Below are 18,447 nucleotides of genomic sequence, written 5' to 3'. Positions count from 1 at the left end.
CTCGCCTCGGCTCCCTGAGGCAGACACTGCTTATGGGCCTAGAAACCAAGGCCCAAGTAGAGATTGTGTAACTCTCCACCCCAAGATTACACAGTCAAGAGATCGATTTGAGCACTAAACCCAGGCTCTCATGCTATGGAGGGCAGGACTGACCCTGGGCTGAGCTCAGCTGCCTGTCTCTGGCTGGCCTAGGGTAGGCCCCTGGACTCCTCTGGGTAGTGGGTCATTGTATGCTAGAGCCAGCCCCATGCCAGCTGGCAGCAGCTGGGCTGGCTCTCTGTCTGTGCTCAGCACCAAGTCTTACCCGCTCATGTGACCACATCTTCCCACTGCAGCGGAGTTCTCGCGTCCAGCCTCGGTCAGTGAGAACCACGACATGGGGCCTGATGGCAACAAGCGGGAGGAGGATGGCGAGTCCGGAGGGCGACGGTCGGAGACTGAGGAGGGAGAGGTCAGGACCCCCACCAAGATCAAAGAGCTGAAGGTAGGTGCTAGGCTTTCTCCCCCTCTGCCCTAGGGGTCAGGAGACCTCTCAGAGGTCAAGCTAGCCTTGGCCTGCCCCTAGTTGTGGTCAAGCTCCCCCTGGGCCATATTCAAGACCCCGGACCTTGTGAAATGGGGGTGCGTGGGGGTGATAGTGCTGCCTATGCTGTACCTGTCCCCCTCTCTGCCTGGCTTTCCCAGGAGCCCACTCTCATCCCTGGAGAGTCCCGGGCTCTGCATCTTCAGTCCTGACTTGTCCCTGTGGCTGTGGCTGTGGTCTGAGTCACCCCCTCTCTCCCAAAAGCATCATCAGGTGTTCCCTTCCTGCTGCCCTTAGCTCCTTTCAGAGCCTGGGGTCCTTGACTCCTGCAGCTCCCCCAGCCTCACGAGCATTCACTCACAGTGTTTGCCCCTCAACTCCCTCACCCTCATGCATATATATGTGCAGCGACATGCACAAATGGGCATATGTGCACACACAGGCCAGCTGTCATGGCTTCCTCTTGCTAGAGTTGAGCCTTTCTTCTCATCATGCAGTTCCGCCTGTGAGCACACGCCCGCTGCAGCAAGAAGCGTGAGACTCCCCGCATACTTGGCCTCTGGTTCCCCTGGCCCATTCTTGGCCTTCCTGGGGTAGCCCCCTACCTCCCTCCCCACACCTCTCTCGGCTCCCTCATGGCCCTGCTGGTAGCCACCAGCTCCTCCCTCCACCCCATACCTGGGCTCTGCTGCTTGATTGGGTGTGCTGGCCCAGGCCGGTCGGTCATGGTGGCTCTAATCCCTCGGCTCTACTGACACTGCTGGTTCCTTTTCCTTCCTCTGTCCCCGCTAGCCGGAGCAGGAAACCACGCCAAGACACAAGCAGGAGGTACTGCATGGGACCCATCCCTCCCTACCTAGCCATTCAAGCCCCTAGCTCATCTGTCACTGTCTTCAGCCCATCACAAGCACCATCATCTCAGCTTCAGCTTTGTCCCTGCTTCCTGACCAGCGCCCCCTCCCATCATTTCCCCAGCCCTCCCTCCTGCCCCATCCCTGCCATCCTCTGCCAGCCTCACCCTCTGCCTCTGGCAGACCACCTGGCAATCCAAACCTGCTTCTCACCTGCTGACTACCCTACCAGTATCCACAGGGTATTGTGGATACCCTTCTAGGCCATTCCGTGTCTTCGCTTAGCTCACCTTCTGTCTCCACTCCACCTTCCTTCATCTTGTCTCCTCCCCCGAGGCACTATGATCATGTTTCCATCTCCTCAGTGTTCCCACCCCAGGGTTCCTTTTCGTTCTCTTGGCAACCAGACGTGGGAGTAGGAAGGGGGTGGAGGGAGGGTGAAGCTCTGGGGGCTCATCTGTGTGTGCTGGGACCCAGGGAGGGCGACCTCCTGTTCAGATGGGGTTGCAGTTACTCCAGCTGCGTCACATCTTCTTCCTGTTCATTGTCCCTGGAAACTTAGTCCACCTGTGTTCACTGCCTTTCCTCCCCTTTCGTGTAGTCTCCCTGTCTTGACCATAGGCTTGCCCTTTGGGTAACTGAGGAAAAGGCCAGAGATTGAGCCAGTGGTTTCAGGATTAAGATGGCAGATCCCAGGCCACAGGTTGGGATTTGTGGACAGCCATCACAGCTCAAGCCCAGCCCCCATATAGTCTCCATCAGCTCTAACTGCCAGGACAGTGTCCTGTGGGCATCTGAGGCGGTCAGAGAGGCCCAGGGTGCAGGTGTTTGTCCACAGGGAAGCAGAGGTCTCAGTGGGCTGTGTCCCCGCTGGGGGCCAAGGAGGCGTCCTCTGTGCTGGACCCTGGGATGCCAGAGATGAGCTCAGGAGAAGATGCTAGCTTTGTCTAGGGGGTAGGGAAGGAGGAGTTTGTTGTTTGCAGAGTCACCTGATCTGACTTGAATAAGTCAGGATGGTCTCTTTCTGTCCTGAATGAAGCCAGCATGAATCCCAGCACCCTTGTAGGCAGCAGCTTCTGGGCTGCCAGCCCATTCACTCCCTCCTGGGAGGAGCCTGAGTGAGCTCACAGCTTTGTTCCTGTGCTTAGTGTTGCATACACCCACCCCACACGGGCATCCTGTCTGCTTGGTGGCTCGAAGACCCTGGTTTACAGGGACAGGAGTGACTCAAAATAGAAAACTGAGTGCAGTCTTTTCCTGGTCCCTGGCCCCTAGTGAGAGAGCAGAGCTCTCCTCCCTGACTTTTTTTTTTTTTTTTTTTTGCTTTGGGGGACAACCTTGGCTTTGGGAAAATCTGAACCCTAAACCTCCATAGGGTCTGAGCAGTTGGCATGTGTTATGCTAAAAGGGACTGGGATTAGTCCCCTGCCCAGTCCAGTAGTGGTTAGGTCACAGGTTGAAGGGAGAGGTGGAGATCCAGGAGTGACACTGGAGACCAGCCAGTGAGGCAGTGTGGACCAGTGGCCAGGACCAATGAGGGCTCACTCCAGCAGAGGCTGTATCTTGTGCCTGGCTTGTAACCATAGGGAAGGCACCTCCTCCATGCATAGTTAGGAATAGCTCCCAAAGGAACCTGCTGAGACCCTTGGCATGTGAATAGAACTGACATTCAGAGGCCATGGGACCAGGCAGGGAAGTTGCAGAGGCAGCATAAATGGTCTCAGTGTCTTGGTGTGCACACCTGTTGGGGCTGACGGTCATGGTGCTCTCAGCTCCCAGGGCTGTCAGGGGAAGCAGGGACTGAGTGAAAAGCACAGCCTTGGTAGAGATTGCTGATGCTGCCGCCACCACTGCCATCCCTGCACTTTGCATCCCGCGCTGGGAGCCATCCCTTTGACTCCCTGCCCTGTGCGTCACCCGCAGTTCCTCGACAAGCCGGAGGATGTGCTGCTGAAGCATCAGGCCAGCATCAATGAGCTCAAGAGGACGCTGAAGGAGCCCAACAGCAAGCTGATCCATCGGGACCGGGACTGGGAGCGCGAGCGCAGGCTGCCTTCCTCGCCTGCCTCTCCCTCCCCCAAGGGCACCCCTGAGAAAGCCAATGAGGTAGGTCTCACCCCAACCTCTGCACAGGGGCCTCAGGCAGAGAGGTGTGAGGACTGTTGCCTGTTCAGATTGATGCTCATCTTTCACACTCCCGTGTTTCACCCTTTGCTGCCTTAGGTGCTGGTAGGTCAGGCTGAGGGAGACAAACTCATTAAACCTTGGAATCCCAGGCCTCAGGATTTGCCCGGAAGTATGAACACTTCCAGAGACCCACAGTGGCTTGGTGGGTTCCACCCTCCCTGTCCATTCAAATGGGTTGGGCAATAGGTATGTGTCAAGAGTTGCTGGGTTCCTACTGAGTCAGGTTTTTGGAGGGAGGCTCTGGAGTCAGCAATTTGAACAGGTGCTTTGGGCAGTTCTCATGCACCCAAACCTCTCAATCTTCCTGGCTCCATCCTAGCAAGAAGACTCTAGGCCTGCAGTGCAGACTCAGACAGAAGGACAGTTCCTCCTGGAAAGATGCCCATGGCCTGGGGTCTCCACACAAACCAGCCCTGCTGCCAAGGTCTCAGAAAAGGATCCCATAAGACCTGCCTTGTGGAGTGGAGAGTCTGGAGTGTTTTCTCAGCTGAAAAAAAGATGAAGACAGGAATGAGGGAATTCCCGTATTTGTAATACCAAGCTATTATTTTTAGCACTTGCTACGTCTCAGCAATATTCACCCCGCTTTACACTTGGGGGTGTTTTTTTTTTGTTTGTTTTTTTTTTTACCAGAGCTGTTACGGGTCTTAAATCCAATCGTGATCTAGTCATACGCTGCCAGGGCTGGAGTTGGAGCTGTAATGCCTGCGGCTGCACTATCTGCCGACTCCTTTCTGTTCCTTAATATCTTAGTCACAGAGGCTAAAACTTCGCATCCAAGTTGGGGCTCCTGGGGGAACACCTGGTTCAGGATCTTCCAACAGATGGACAGAGGCAGGACCCGGTCAGCATCAGGGCTGAGAGAGCAGGGCCAGGAGCCACTCTCCTCATGTCCTGGGTCATTGTGTTTTCCTCAGAGCAAACCCGAATTGTGTACAGGTCAGGTGCAGAGGCCACTGTGTATGTCCACTCCCCTCCGACGCCTTAAACATCGGCAATGCCTCTGTGATATGATCAGCCAAGCATCAGCCTAGATTGGGTCTTTCCAGGGCTGCAACTTACTGGAGAGCAGAGGACCCAGGCCTAGAGAGGCATTGACCCAGGAGGGCTCCCAGGGTAGCACCCTGGCTGTGGATCATGGGAGTATGGGTATTTGGGGGACCTGCAGGGCTGGCTACAGGAGGGCCTAACCTCTGCATCTCCTGAGGGCTTGTGTGGTCATCTTGGTACAGTCAGGTGCCTAGACTGGGCCCCCATCAGCTGGTCTAGTGATTCAGGACTAGTACCCTCTTCTATTTCTGCCCTAGAGATAGGCTTGACCTAGATCACTTAGCGATAGGATGAGCTCTAGTCAATCATGAGAGAGTTCGACTACTGCCTGGCCAGGAGTGCTGGAAGGGTCAGAAGGGGAGGCTGAGCTCTGGTGAGCCAGGGTCTGGAGTTCAAGCCCTGTCACAGCGTGGCCTAGCTGGAGGGTGTGCCCCATCTGCTGGTAACAGCTGGGATTGCTAGGACCTCCATCCCAAGGAGAGAATGATGGCTCAGGATCTCACCTCGGAGCCCTGGACCCCCTTGAACTAGCTTACTTAGGGTGTGAGGTGGGGTCACTGACAGGGTCTCAACCAGATCCTTGGGTGCACCTCTAAGCCTCCGTAAAGGGGGAGATTGGGGGACAGGGGCGGAAGTGGCCACTCCCCACAGTTGCTGGGAGGTCTGAGTGAAAAACTGCATCTGATCAGACAGCCACAGGGCTCTGTGGGAGACCTCCTGCTAGGTGTGTCATCCAGAATTCCTCATGGCTTCCTCATTGGTTGCCTTGCGGGGGCAGGGGGGCAGGAAGCAGAAAGCAGCAGAAACTTTAGCTGCTCCCATTTGCCAGACCCATGTTGTAATTTCACTCCCAAATGTCCGCAGCAGCACAGGCTGGGCCGGACTGAAGCCAGGAGCCAGGAACTCTGCCGGGATTCCCATGTGCATGGCAGGGACTCAAGCACTTGAGCCATCACCAGATTCCTCCTGGAGTGCACAGCAGCAGAAGTGGGGTTGGGTTCTGAACCCAGTGACTCGCTGCAGGCATCCCAAGTGGTGCCCGAACCAAAAGGACTGACACAGCTGGGCAGCTTACCAATTGTGTGTGTGTCTCTCCTTCTTTCTGTCTCCCTCTCTTCCTGTCTCTCTCCTTGCCCTCTCCCTGGCCCTGGGCCTCCCCTGCAGCCCCACAGGACCCAGGACCCCTCTCCGCTGGACTGGGGAGCTGAGTCTGGAGCAGCCGCAGGCTTGGAGGTGTTCACACAGAAAAGCCTCGCAGCGTCTCCCGAGGTTACTGCCCTCACCCTCCTGGGGCCCCTCCTCCCACCCACCCACTGTGTGGTCTTAAGGAATGCCCTTTCTCTAGGCTGAGGAAATGGGGCAGACTCTGTAGCCCAGGCTGTCCCCAGGTTGCATCCTGGGAATCCATGGAGGCCCTTGCCCCTCGGTTCTGGGAAGACAGAGCAGGCGCCAATAGTCCTCAAGGCTGGCTCTGACCTGTCAGCTTGCTGTTAGAGCTCAGAGCACCCACACATCCTTGACCCTGAGGCTTCTCCCTTCAGAAGTCTGACTAGGTTCTGACCAGGGCTATATGTCCCCCTCTGCCTCTGCCTTCTCGGAGCTGCCCTAGGTCTGTCAGGGTCTCTGGCGGACAGAAATAGGCATCGTTCTTTGAGGAATATCCAGGGAGCTCTAGAGAAAGTGCTCAGGTGGTGTTTGTGACAGACAGCGTACTGTCTCTGGGGGCTGCAGGGCAACAGGCCGAGGGCTCCAGGGAGCAGGCTGTGGCCCTGCATGGGGGCCAGGTGGCAGATCCAGGGCCTGCTCCCCTATTTCTGCTGGGACTTCTCAGGCCATCAGGCATGGTGTGGGTGTGGGGGAGTCCAACTCTGAGGAAAGAAGGCTTCCAGAGCTGCCTGCCTGGACTAGAAGTACAAGGCTGACCAGAGTCAGCTGAGGAGGGCAGCATGTACTCTGCAGTTTTCCTTGGTGTAGAGATGCAGCCACCAGCACTGGTCTCTTAAGGGAGCTCAGACAGGAGTCCGCAGTATTCCAAGGACAAGGTCATAGTGATGCCTTGGAGCGTATGGGCCTCTGCAGAACCAGCTCTCTGCAATGCCCCACAACCTCACCAGCTTCCCTGCCAGCTGTTCATTACTATGCCCCACACTGTACATAACACTGGCCCACCTTTTCTTCCATCTCAGTCGCCATGTTTTTATCTGGCACTAGAAGCTGCTCTCTGGATCAGCTGGCTCCTGCCGCGGGCACCCATTCTGCTCAGACTGCTTCTCCAGTCCAGTGGGAATGGCTTCATTACCCCTCCTCAATCCCACTTCTGCTCCTCTTGCAGCAGTACTCCAAACTGGCGGCAGGGGGCACTCTGAGCAAGGCATGGAAGTTCTTTGGCTGCCGGGCAGTACAACCTGGTGCTGCCCTGGCAGTTGTCCTTATCCCTGCTGACTTTTGAGTGAGTGCCTTTGAGACCAACCCCAGCCCACGTGTGGCTCCACCACTGCCTCTGTGCTAGCATCGCTCTTCTGCCTTTTGTTGAGTCCTTTCTCCTCTTCTGGATCCTAGATGTCTGTATTCCTTGGGAAAAGCAGAGTCCCTTCTCCATTCCCAGCCCCTCCACCACTGCTCCCTACCCTCCACCCGTACCCACCTCCCCGAGAGCCTCAGTTTCCCCTTCTGGTATAAGGATAACAATGCCTGTGTCAGGTTACCGATCCAATGAAATGTTGTTAACTTAGACTGGCGGTCACAACATGCTTCCCTTGGCTTCCTGCAGAATCTTTCTTCCCTTTCTATGCTAGGCCTTGTCAGCCTGAAGGCTGCTTAGCTATGAGGTGAGAAGGTTGCAGAAGGGGCCTCGTTGGTCAGCTTTGGCCTGCATGGCCCAACTGAAGATCAGGCGGACACCGTGAAAGCAGCTTGCCTCCCAAAGGCAGTGAGAAGAAGACTTGGCTCCTATAGCCTCTGAGAGCGTTCTCCACCCAGGGTAGCTTACTAAGCAGAAGAGAGATCTCAGAAGCCCCTGCTGGACTCTCCCTCTCCCCTCTCTCTTTCCATAGGCAAAGTGCTCTTAACATCAAGTGGAAAGAGGGTTTACTACACTCCCTCAACTGTCAAGATCCCTTTTTTGGATCCTGTAGGATCTGACAAACTTATCTCAATAGAGTGAGGTTGACTGAGTCCCTCCCCTAAGAGGCAGCCCAGGGCCACCTAACCCGTGCCCCTCAGATTGACAGGAATGCATTTTGGCATGTCTTATGGTGTGGAGGTGGTCATGATGAGGTGAACACCCATCACAGAATTTGGGATTCGGAGGTGGGTTCCAGGCTTGCAACAACCTGGATGTTCCTCCTCTGGGCTTCCGTGGCTGTCTCTGTGTCCCAAGGGCTGTGGGTCTAGAGGAAGGTGGACTCTCTGAGAGTGGCCCCAGGCCCTCAGCCTCACCAGGGCAGCCCCATGCTTATGTTGGGCATTCAATTTCCACGAAGATTTTTGTGGGAGCAGAGTTTTCTGTGGCCTCTTGAACATTAGAATGCCAGTGGCCTTCCTGCTTTCTAAACTTTTCTCAATGATTTCTCAACATCTGTTGTTCCTCCCCTGGCAGCAAGCAAGGGGGGCAGCACAGCACTCAATTTCCAACCACCCCCCCCCACGGTCCCGCTCACACCTTGATATTGTCTCCTTCTGGACAGTTCTTTCCTACACTTTCCATGGGTGAGTTCCATGGGAATTCTCCAAGGGCAGGGCTTCTCTGTGGTGCTCAAGCTGGTTAAGCCATGATGGCGACTTGTATTTCTCTGGCAGTTGGCTGGTACGTTTCCTTCCAGAAGTCTTGTAAGAAGGTAACAATTCAGGTTGTACCCATGGCTCTTAACGTCGCCCCTTAAGCTGACATTCCACGCTGCAGTGGACACCCACGTTCTCCCATGTCAGCCAAGAGCCCAGGTGTCCAAAGCCTGGGCTTTTGTGACTCTTTGTGACTTTGCCACCACCGGCTAATGGTGACCTGAGGCAAGTCACTGGCCTTCTCTAGGCATCCATTTCCCTGTGAACACAGTGAGAGAATGAGTCCAGATCTGAGAACCCGGAGATTCCGTAGACTGTGGGCTGCTTTCCCTGCTGACAGTGGCGGTTGGCATCACTGGTCTTGGGAGAGTTCTGGCCTATCCTTGGATCTCTTCTGTTGCCCTGTGGCAAGGTGGAAGAGGGGAACCCGGGGTCCCATCCCACTTTGTCCAGCTAGGGGCGGGGGTGAGTTGAGGAGCTGCTTCGTTTGCTGGGAAGAGTAGCCTTGATGAGAATGTTGGATACTGTCCCACTTTCCTCTCGGGTTGGCCCTGGTGACAGGCAGAAGCTCCCAGTGGTAGAATAGTCCCTTCTGACAGAGGGAGAATCTGAACCATGCTTCAGATGCCTGATATTTCCATTCACTCTTCTTGCTCCGATTGCAACTCAGGGTTCAGAGCCCTGGGTATTTATAGAAAGGCAGTACACTAGGCCAGAAGAACTTGGTCTCCTCAAAGTGGCCGCCGTCCAGCAGGAAGAAGGTGAGGCCGGCTTTGCAGATGTCCTCACCAACGGCAGACTCTCCAAGGTAGACATCCTGGTGGACAAGTTCAAAGTTGAAGTGGCCATGGAAGAGATGGTGACAGCTGGAAGGGCAAGCACCCAGCAACGAGGGAGGATGATCGCAAGCCCTGAGGACTTTGAGTCCTTGTGGAGGGAAGGCCCCTGGGGCAGGGCGAGCCCAGGGGGCACCACCCTGGCTGTTGGCTGCACAATGGCAGACCAACCTGTGGAGGGCTCCCAGCTCGAGGTGAGCAATGGGGAGGCAGCCCTCAGGAACCACTGTGACCCTCTTCCTCGGGGTCAGCCAGGGAGCCAGACAGCACCGCGCAAGGGGCTAGGGAAGCTCCCCGCCTTGGGGACCAGCCCCGTAGAAGTGGATGTCCCCTCCCCAGCCTCCGACCAGGGAGGCCTCCAGTCGTTCCTCTTAGATCCAGCACACACAGACGCCAGGGCCGACTCCAGCGACGAAACCGACACCTCGTTGGCAGAGAGGAGCTTCTATTTAAACTATGGAGAGGAAGACCAAGGCCTGCCTCAGGCTCTGGGGGAGAGAGCAGAGCACCTGGACACCCCACCTGGAGGGGAGGCCAGGCCCAAGCCGTTACAGGAGCCCCCAAACCTGAGGACGTCTGCCGCAGCTGCCAGCGCGTCTAAGGGTGAAGCCTATGTGGTCTCCTTGGAGGAGGAGCAGGCCAAGCCCCCTGAGAGCCGTGGCCGACCCGAGGGCCTGAAGGGACCTTCTGTAGGACACAGGTTCATTGAGGACCAAGAGGAAGTACAGCGGGAAGTAGAGACAGAGTTTACCGGCCCAGCAGCCATTGAACCCCAAGAGGATACCCCCAGCTGTGCAGAGTTGGTAATGAAGGCTGACCAGAGCCCCCCAGCAGGCAGGAGAAAGGGAGAGCTCCCAGGCCCCCAGGGCTATGTCCTCCCATGGGCCACCCCTCCTGACATTGGGAAACCAGCCAGGCAGGACACAGGCAACTCTCAGCCCCAAGAAGAACCAGTGATTCGTACCCAGCCCACAAGCCCTGAGCCACAGAGCTGTGAAGCCACTAAGCCCCCACCTGCTTCTCCTGAGCACCTGGAGGCTCTGGCAGCTCTGGGGAGAGCCTGTTCAAGCCTACCCTTTCACACATCAGGGGAGCCTTCAGGGCTTGGGGACCAGGCCCCAGCACTGCTCACACAGGTCCTAAAGCCCACGGACCTTGCTGGGTCCCGTGACTCCAGAGGCGAGCGCAGGGTACCACCCGTGGCCAGCCGAAAGCCTCGCATTGTAGAAGCCCAGGCTGGCGCCGTGGCCCTGGCAAAGCAAGCACAGACAACCTCTTTCCAGGCAGGGGGCCAGGGGAGCTCCTTGGAAGATATCAGCAAAACCTCAGTGGCCAACAAAATCCGGATATTTGAGACTCACGGAGCCGAACCTTGCCAAGCAAGTCAGCTTGAAATGAGAGTCTTTCCCCGTGACTTGTCTCCAGACTTGCCCATGGGACAGGTGGAACAACAGCAGCGGAACAAGCTTTTAGACCTGGGCTTTGTCCAGCTTCAGCCCCCAGGCGACTTGGCCAGCCCCAGAGCCACACCTGCCTCCATCAAGCCTCTAATCACTAGGCACACCACAGGAAGAGACAATTCCACCAGTTGGCACCAGGAAGTGTGCACAGAATTAGCGTCCCCTGATTCAGGCTGTGAAGCCGCGCCAGAGGACACGCCCGGGGTAACCGGCCACGTGAGCCCCAACCCTACCCTCGCAGCCCCGCTTCTAGCGCTCTGGAAGCATGGCCATTATTGCAATCAGGGGCTGCTTGAACCCTCCCCACCACATTTGGGAGTTATTCTCCCCAAGCAGGCCCGAGGATAGCCCAGGCTCATCCGTTTGGCTACAAAGACCCTCAGCTTTTGGTGCGACCCTGTCACCCGGAGGGTCTGCTTCTTGGAGAAGGTGGCATCATCACCAGCAGATGACACTCTCGCTTTGCCTTGCTGCTCCCCACCCGCTAGGTTCCCACCTGTCTTGCTTGGCTGGTCCGATGATCTTCCTTCATCCTCTCCCGCCCCTGTTTCTCCTGCCTCGCGAAAACTGACAGTCCGGAAATCTACTCCATCCTTCACCTCTGCTTCCCTCTCAGTGCCTGCCAGTGCCTCTGTAAGACTAACTGTCTTCTCTAATCCAGAGCAAGCCCGGAGATGCGGTCAGGGGAGAGAAGAGCCACACCGGCTGGGCAGCCAACGCCCCTGGCAAGGGGGTGCGCCTGGGACGTGCCAGCCTCTCGGGCCCCCAGGTCTCTGCAGCCCCCGCGTATACGAGCACGGTCCCGCTGACCGTCACCAGGCCAGGATGCCTCGCTGTCTGAGGTCCCCCAAGTGCTATGGCAGCACCTCTTGTGGCTGCTCAACTCCAGCTTGTCTGGCACGTACCCCTCACTCTGCCAACTTTCCAGCAGCTGGAAGCTGAGCGGAGACTTAGCCAATGAATTTCCATGCACACCGAGTCTCTAGATCCTGGAGCCAAGGTCTTTAAAAATATCTTGTGGGGATTAGATTGGTCTTTTTTTAAAAAAAAGTCATAGCCAAAGACATGCGTGTGCGGTGTCAGATTGCTCACAGGCCAGTTGAGAGGTATGTATGTCGGACAAGAGTTGCTGGTCCTCCTTGTGCTGCTCTTGTCAATTGCACTGACGGCACCACTACTCACAGAGCCCGGGATAGAACCCAAGTAGCTCCCAGCCCCAGGGGTCTGACCCCATTATGTTCCTCTCTCTACTTGGATGTCCCCCAACCCGGCCCCACCCTTACAGAGACTCAGTGGAATTGACAAACCCATGCTCGCTTTCTCCTTGTGCCTCAAAGCTTTCAGCTCTTGCCTCTCTACTGCCTGTCCCCAGAGCCCTGATCTCGCCCCCTGGTTTGTACCCTGGTGCCATCCTTCCCTGCACGGATGGACCTGGGCTCCAGGCGTCCATCTCTGCCTCGTGCCCAGTGCAGCTTCTGTTGAGCTCCTGGATCTAGACCGTGGATGAAGCCTGATGTCCAGGCCCCACACGGGCAGGCTGTGTGCTTTGTACCTGCTTTTGCCATCCATGTGAGCCCCTCAGGAAGGAGCACCTCCACTCCTGAGAAGGTTTTGTTTGGGGCTGAAGGTTGTTTATATCTCCAGGAGCCTTTCCTGGGGGGTGTTTTTCATTTCCTGACCTGCTCTTCAGTTCCGGAAGTCCGTCAGCATGGCCCCAAGATTTCTTCGACATTCACCAACTTGATCTCTTCCTTCTCTCCCTCTCTCCGCCCCCCCCCCTTCTCTCTCTCTCTCTCTCACTCCCTCACCCCCTCCCTACCCTACATCCGCATGCCTTTGATTTTTTCCGGTCATAGAGAGCTGGGCTGAGGGAGGGCTCAGAGGACAAAGTCAAGCCGCCGCATCCTCGGGCCCCCGAGAGTGACACAGGCGATGAGGACCAGGACCAGGAGCGGGACGCAGTGTTTGTGAAGGACAACCACCTGGCCATTGAGCGCAAGTGCTCCAGCATCACAGTCAGCTCCACGTCCAGCTTGGAAGCGGAGGTGGACTTCACGGTGATCGGCGACTACCACAGCAGCGCCTTCGAGGACTTCTCTCGCAGCCTGCCCGAGCTCGACCGGGACAAAAGCGACTCAGACACCGAGGGCTTGGTGTTCGCCCGGGACCTCAAGGGGGCCCCCAGCCAGGATGAGGAGTCCGGGGACATCGAGGACAGCCCAGATCGTGGGGCCTGTTCCACCCCGGATATGCCCCAGTTTGAGGTACAGTGGAGCTTCGTCAAGACACGGGTCCACCTAGGCACTGCATGTTCCAAGGGCCTCAGGCCTGGAAGGAGAAAACGAAATGGCCGGCCTCAACCTGGAAGCTCCATTCTGTGTTGCATGATGTACCCCTCTCCTGCAGACCAGCATGGCTCTGCGCACGCATGTGTACCTTGTCAGTCACCTCTAACAAGCACTCCTTGGCATTTTAACCCTGTGGCTCCTCATCACTTGCTGAGGTCAAGTGGTACCAGGCAGGCTGGCCGCAGCGGATTCCTCTCCCCACCCATGTTGCATGGCACCCGCTCCGAGCACGTGTCTGAGCACAGTTGGCTTTAAAGCATCATTGGTTTGTCCTGATTCAAACCCAGGCTCATGCCTAGGGCCTGGGCTTCCTGGCAAGCAGGGAGGGAGGAGTGGCTGTTGAAATCTACCTGGCCCTGGGGTTCTCAGGGTACAGAAGATGTAGTCGGTGAGAAGAACATGGGGGCAGCCTGGACCTGGCCCTCTTTGCTATGTGACTCTTGTCCATAGAGCTGCCAGGAAACCTCTGGGGGAATTTCTTTCTATGCATGTTCTTCCTGGGCCCCCATGTTTCATACCCCAGCCTCCCTCTCCCACGATCCAAGCACTGAGCTATCAGCTCATCCACTGGGGATTCTCTGTCCATGAAGTACCCTCTTTGGACAGGGTTTATCCTATCTTTGTGTGCCTTGCAAATGTAGCATGTTCCATAGTGGAGTTCGGGTGTAAGGTTCCTAGTAGGTGCACCCCTGACCTCCTGGGCAGAGGCATTGCCATATCCTGCACTGCGTCTGCTCTGACATTATCCAGGGCCGCCAAGTCAGCATCCTGCTGGGGCTAGCTCCCCCAGCCTCAGCTCAGGCCATGTTTCTTTAGAAAGTTCATGGAAATATGAGACTAAAAGGTAAGTTTATTTTGCTGCAAAAAAAAAAAAAAAAAGTGCTTTTTCCATGAGCTTTTTGAAGATCTATTGGGCATTAAGAGATGATTGAATGAGTGGCCACCAGATGGCAAGATAGCTCTCATCCATCCTCCGGCTATGGCATGTTCCCGCCTGCACTCGGCACAGATGCAAAGGAGGCCCAAGGAAGAACATGGAGGACACTGACCATTTAGGATGTGTGAAGTGGAGAGGGTGGACCCTGCTGGCTTCCTCTGACTCTGGTTGAGAAGTCAGGAAAGCAAATGTAAAATCCAGAGTTTTGCTTACATCAGTGAGACTGTCCATTTACTCCCAGGTTGTGGTTACAACTGGCCCCAGCTTGCATGAAAGCCCACGTGCTCTCCATTTGCCCCAGTGCTTGACATGTCCGCTCCCCTCATTAGAGTCTCCATCCCCTTGGGTGGCTCCTACTGTAAACGATAATTCATAACAGAGCAGCTGGGGGTGGGAGGGCGGGGCGCAGATCTTAAACAGGGACATCTGAAAGGGACTCAGGGACATGGTGTGCATAAGGAAAACCCTCATCCTGGGGCTGGCACATAATGTCTCTGGAATAGCAGGTGCTGTCGGTGATGGCCTCCAGGCCCGGTCCATAGCTGTACTGAGGTGGTTGGGGCAGGCCTGTCTAGCACTGGTGCTGGCTCCCTCCTGGGTTGTGTGTCTAAGCCATCACGCCACACCCTCCTCTGCCCTAACCTGTGCTCTGTACCAGAGAGTTGCCAGCTCTGGGGACAGGAAGCAGCCTGCCAGCCTCACCCCACCACCACACAGAGTCATGCTGGCTTGCATCATGGAGCATCCTCCCTCCTCGTCTCCTTACAGCCCGTGAAGACAGAGACCATGACGGTTAGCAGCCTGGCCATTAGGAAGAAGATCGAGCCGGAAGTCGTGCTGCAGAGCAGAATCTCCACTGCAGACAGCACCCAGGTACCCTATGTCCCCCCAATTCGCAGAGTATGGGCCTCAGGGCTGTAGGTTGCCTCTGCTGTTCCATCCCAACTTCCCAAAGTCCCTGCCTTGATTCCAATGCTCTTTAGAGCCTCAGTGTCCCATCTGAACTCCAGGGACTCAGAGTGGGTTAGGTTCTTGTCCTGGCTAGACCACGGCTCTGAAAACCTTGCTGCCTCCAACTATAGAATGGTGCTGGTTCTGTCTCCCCTTTGTTCTGGGAGTGTTGGAAAGAAGAATGGTTAAAGGGTTGGGAACCTGGTTTTCAGCTGCTTGGGGGTAGAGAAGACAAAGCGATGGTAACCCAACTTCGGTCAGAACAGCTTACCTAGGATCATTTCTACGTGTGGGGGTTCAACAAGTGCACAGTCAAGAGTCATTTGTCTTAGCAAGGTGAAGGCCACTCAGCACCCTGGAGAAATGCGTCATGGAGGGACACAGGTGCATTAGCCCAGGTGTTTCTCGCTGCCTTTGTGACCCCTGGCTTTGAAGATGAACATGGGGGCCTGACAGGTGGTCTCTTGGTTCTTTCTGGCCAGAAGAGCTCAGGCTGGGGGCGTTTTTTGCCCTAAGTTCTATCCTTATCTCTAGAACTGAAATGAGATGCAAACCAACACCATGTAGGCAGCTGTTTCAGAATCATTTCTCCCCTGTTCACAATTGGGTTGTAGGAGATTTTGAAGCTGCAAAGGGCAGGCCAAGAGCCTTGAGTTTTTCTGGGCTATGAGACCTTGAGCAAGCTGTTCCCTCTCTGACCTGCTTTGACTGCTAACATGGGTTTTCATTCAGAAATGCATAAGGAAATTAAATGGCCCCCAATCCCAGCACAGCCCAGTAACCCTTACTGATATGAAAACAAAAATATTCCATTATGAAAAGCAAATGAAAATTTTCTTATGCCACTTAGAAAAATATTTATGCATATGACAATATAGATACCTTTATCTCTATACACTTAGAAAATTTTACATAAACATGATCACCCTCTTTTTTTTTAAGATTATTTTATTTGAATGACAGTTATAGAGAGAGAGAGAAAGAGAGGTACAGACACAGATCTTCCATCCACTGGTTCACTCCTCAAAGGGCTGCAATGATGAGGGCTGGGCCAGGCTGAAGCCAGGAGCCAGGAGCTTCTTCTGGGTTTCCCTCGTGGGTACCGGAGCCCAGGTATTTGGGTCATCCTCCACTGCTTTCCCAGGACATTGGCAGGGAGTTGGATCAAAAATGGAGCAACTGGCACACAAATCAACACCCATATGAGATGCTGGCATTGCAGGCACCAGTTTTACACCACAACCCCGATTGTCCTCTTTTAAACCCTGCCTATTTTCCTGAATAATGAGATCACTTGTTATTGACATATGTGGACCCTTCACCATCCTTAGAACCATTTAGGAAGAAAGCCCTGTTTTGTTTTGCTGTCCCCTGTCAGTGGTCCCTGTGACTATTTCTGATAGCAATTTTTTACTAAGTTTGTGTGTGTGAGAGAGAGAGAGGGAGAAAAAGAGAGAGAAGCAGTCAGAGCGAGAAAGAGATACAGAGAGAACTCTCATCCACTGGCTCCTTCCCCAAATGTCCACAACAGCTGGTGGGGCTGAGCTGAGGCCACAGCAAAAGCTGGAAACACCATTCAACTACTTGAGCCTTAACCACGTGCTCCCCTGGTCTGTGCTGGCAGAAAACTGGCATCAGGAGCCAGAACTAGAAATCAAATTTGGGCATCTTAACCATGAGGCCAGACTCCTGCCTCTCTCTCTTAAAAATGATGCCCAGTTGCTACCATGAACCTCCTCCTTGTTCACACATCTTGGCAACCTTTTCCATGTTGTTACCCAGGGAGTAAATTCCTAGGGTCAGAGATTGCACACATGGATTTTTGGGTAGAATTTGTCCTATGACTGTTTTTGCTTTGTCCAACACAATGGTAGAAACGAAGTAGAGGGTCCATGAGGCTACTCCACTGCTTGGTGTAGACTGTCCCAATTCATGCTCACCCCTGTGGCATGGCATTTTGTCCCTGGGAATGCCATGGGCCAGGTGGCACATGCTGCAGGTGCTCTGGCTCTAAGACAACTCCTCCTCTGGCTGGCAGGTCGATGGGAGTGCCCTGATGGGGAAGGAGCTCATCAGCACCACTCCCTCCATCACCACAGAGACCATATCCACCACCATGGTAAGTCCCCCCATGGGACACCTTCCCCCATGCACCCAGTGACTGGCCAGCTCACTGACTCGCCAGCCTCCTGGCCTCGGGTGGGGCAGTCCACAGTGTTCATCACAGTTAGATCACGGTTTTGCAGTGCACTCCTCTAGGGGTGGAGTCCATGAGGCCCAGCCTCACAGGGTAGAGGGCAGTGAGTGGTGCCCCTGCATCATTGCCACACACACCTCAGCTTGGGATTCCTGGATGCAACTGAGCCAATCTTTGTGGAGTACCCTTTCCTGGCGGCTTGAGCCACTTCCTTGCCCTGGTCAGTAAATAGCAGCAGTGACCCTGAGTAGGAAGCAACATTTTGAGGGACTTCCTGAAGGGCCTTGTGGTTCTACTGCTTATTTGCTGTCTGAGCCAGGAAGGAAGGGCCTTGCCCGGGCCTCATCTCTAAATTGGGAAGATCCCCCATTCTGCCTGGTTCCTGGGCTCTTAAGAGACTCCAGAAGCCCCAGGTACTTTAACAGTGAGCCAAGTGAGATAGCAGCCAGAGCTCTGGCTACCGTGCCAGGCCGTGGACCAAAAACCCAGAGGGGATGTTCTGTCAGACTCCCTACCAAGACAGTGGGGCTGTACTTTCTTCTATAGTCTCTGTAGACGAGGAAGCTGACATTCAGAGAAGTCTCACTCCCAGGCAGTGCCAGGTTAAGCCAGGCCTTCATATCTCAGGGGCCCACCCCGCTTCTAACCCTGCTCCCTCACCCTGACCACTGCAGATACCACCACCTGGGGCTGGGATGGGAGTTGGGGCTGGAGAAGGAAGAGGTCCCCATGTCACATCTGCTCAATCTGATGAGCAGCACATCTGCAAAATTCCCTTTCCTGCCAAGTCCCTGATGCTCTCCCCAAGGGAAAGAATTCTGTTACTTTAGACTACATAGCAGGTCAGTCTTGCATGAACAAAGACTCCAAAGTTGAGGAGCCCATACTGGTACCCAGCTTACACACGTTTCTTCCTGCTTCCTCAGTTCCTCATACTCCCCTCAGCCTTTTCCCATGGGGCACTGGGATGCTGTTAGGGTTAACTTCAAACTCACTCTTCTGGTGAGCAATGTTACATCATTCATGTACTCATCCATTCATCTGCACACTCATCCATTTGTTCCAGAAACATCTATCAGTCCCTTCTGTCTGCCTGCCCAAGGGACATCGAGGTGAAGGAACACACTGCCTGCCAGGTCCCATTCATTCACGTCATCACTGCAAGTACCCACATAAAAGTGGTCCCATGTGTAGGCTCTGGGCACACAGTGGTGAACAAGGCCCACCTTTCCTACTTCCCAACTGGGTGACCTTGAGCAAGTTATAGCCAAACTCCTGCAAGCCTCAGTTTCTTCTGCTGTAAAATGGAGTGAGAGCACATGTACAT

At 55.0% G+C, this 18,447-nt stretch overlaps 1 protein-coding gene across 2 annotated transcripts in view; it reads left to right on the top strand.

Moving 5' to 3' along the window:
* Positions 1-18,447, top strand: part of EPB41L1 (erythrocyte membrane protein band 4.1 like 1) — a 46,030-nt gene that overhangs the window by 16,788 nt on the left and 10,795 nt on the right. The window contains exons 11-16 of one of the 2 annotated variants that reach the window (XM_040981113.1): positions 336-484; positions 1,316-1,351; positions 3,298-3,480; positions 12,544-12,951; positions 14,741-14,845; positions 16,962-17,042. In XM_040981113.1, the coding sequence (XP_040837047.1) occupies positions 336-484; positions 1,316-1,351; positions 3,298-3,480; positions 12,544-12,951; positions 14,741-14,845; positions 16,962-17,042 (962 nt within the window). The remainder of the gene's footprint in view (positions 1-335; positions 485-1,315; positions 1,352-3,297; positions 3,481-12,543; positions 12,952-14,740; positions 14,846-16,961; positions 17,043-18,447) is intronic. The other variant, XM_040981114.1, reaches the window with a different exon arrangement.

The sequence above is a fragment of the Ochotona curzoniae genome, unplaced genomic scaffold (genome assembly GCF_017591425.1).
Source record: "Ochotona curzoniae isolate NIBS_2020 unplaced genomic scaffold, NIBS_Ocur_1.0 contig_3520, whole genome shotgun sequence".
Taxonomy (NCBI): Eukaryota; Metazoa; Chordata; class Mammalia; order Lagomorpha; family Ochotonidae; genus Ochotona; species Ochotona curzoniae.
The sequence above is the reverse complement of the archived record's forward strand: the minus strand, read 5'-3'. Positions and strand labels throughout refer to the sequence as shown.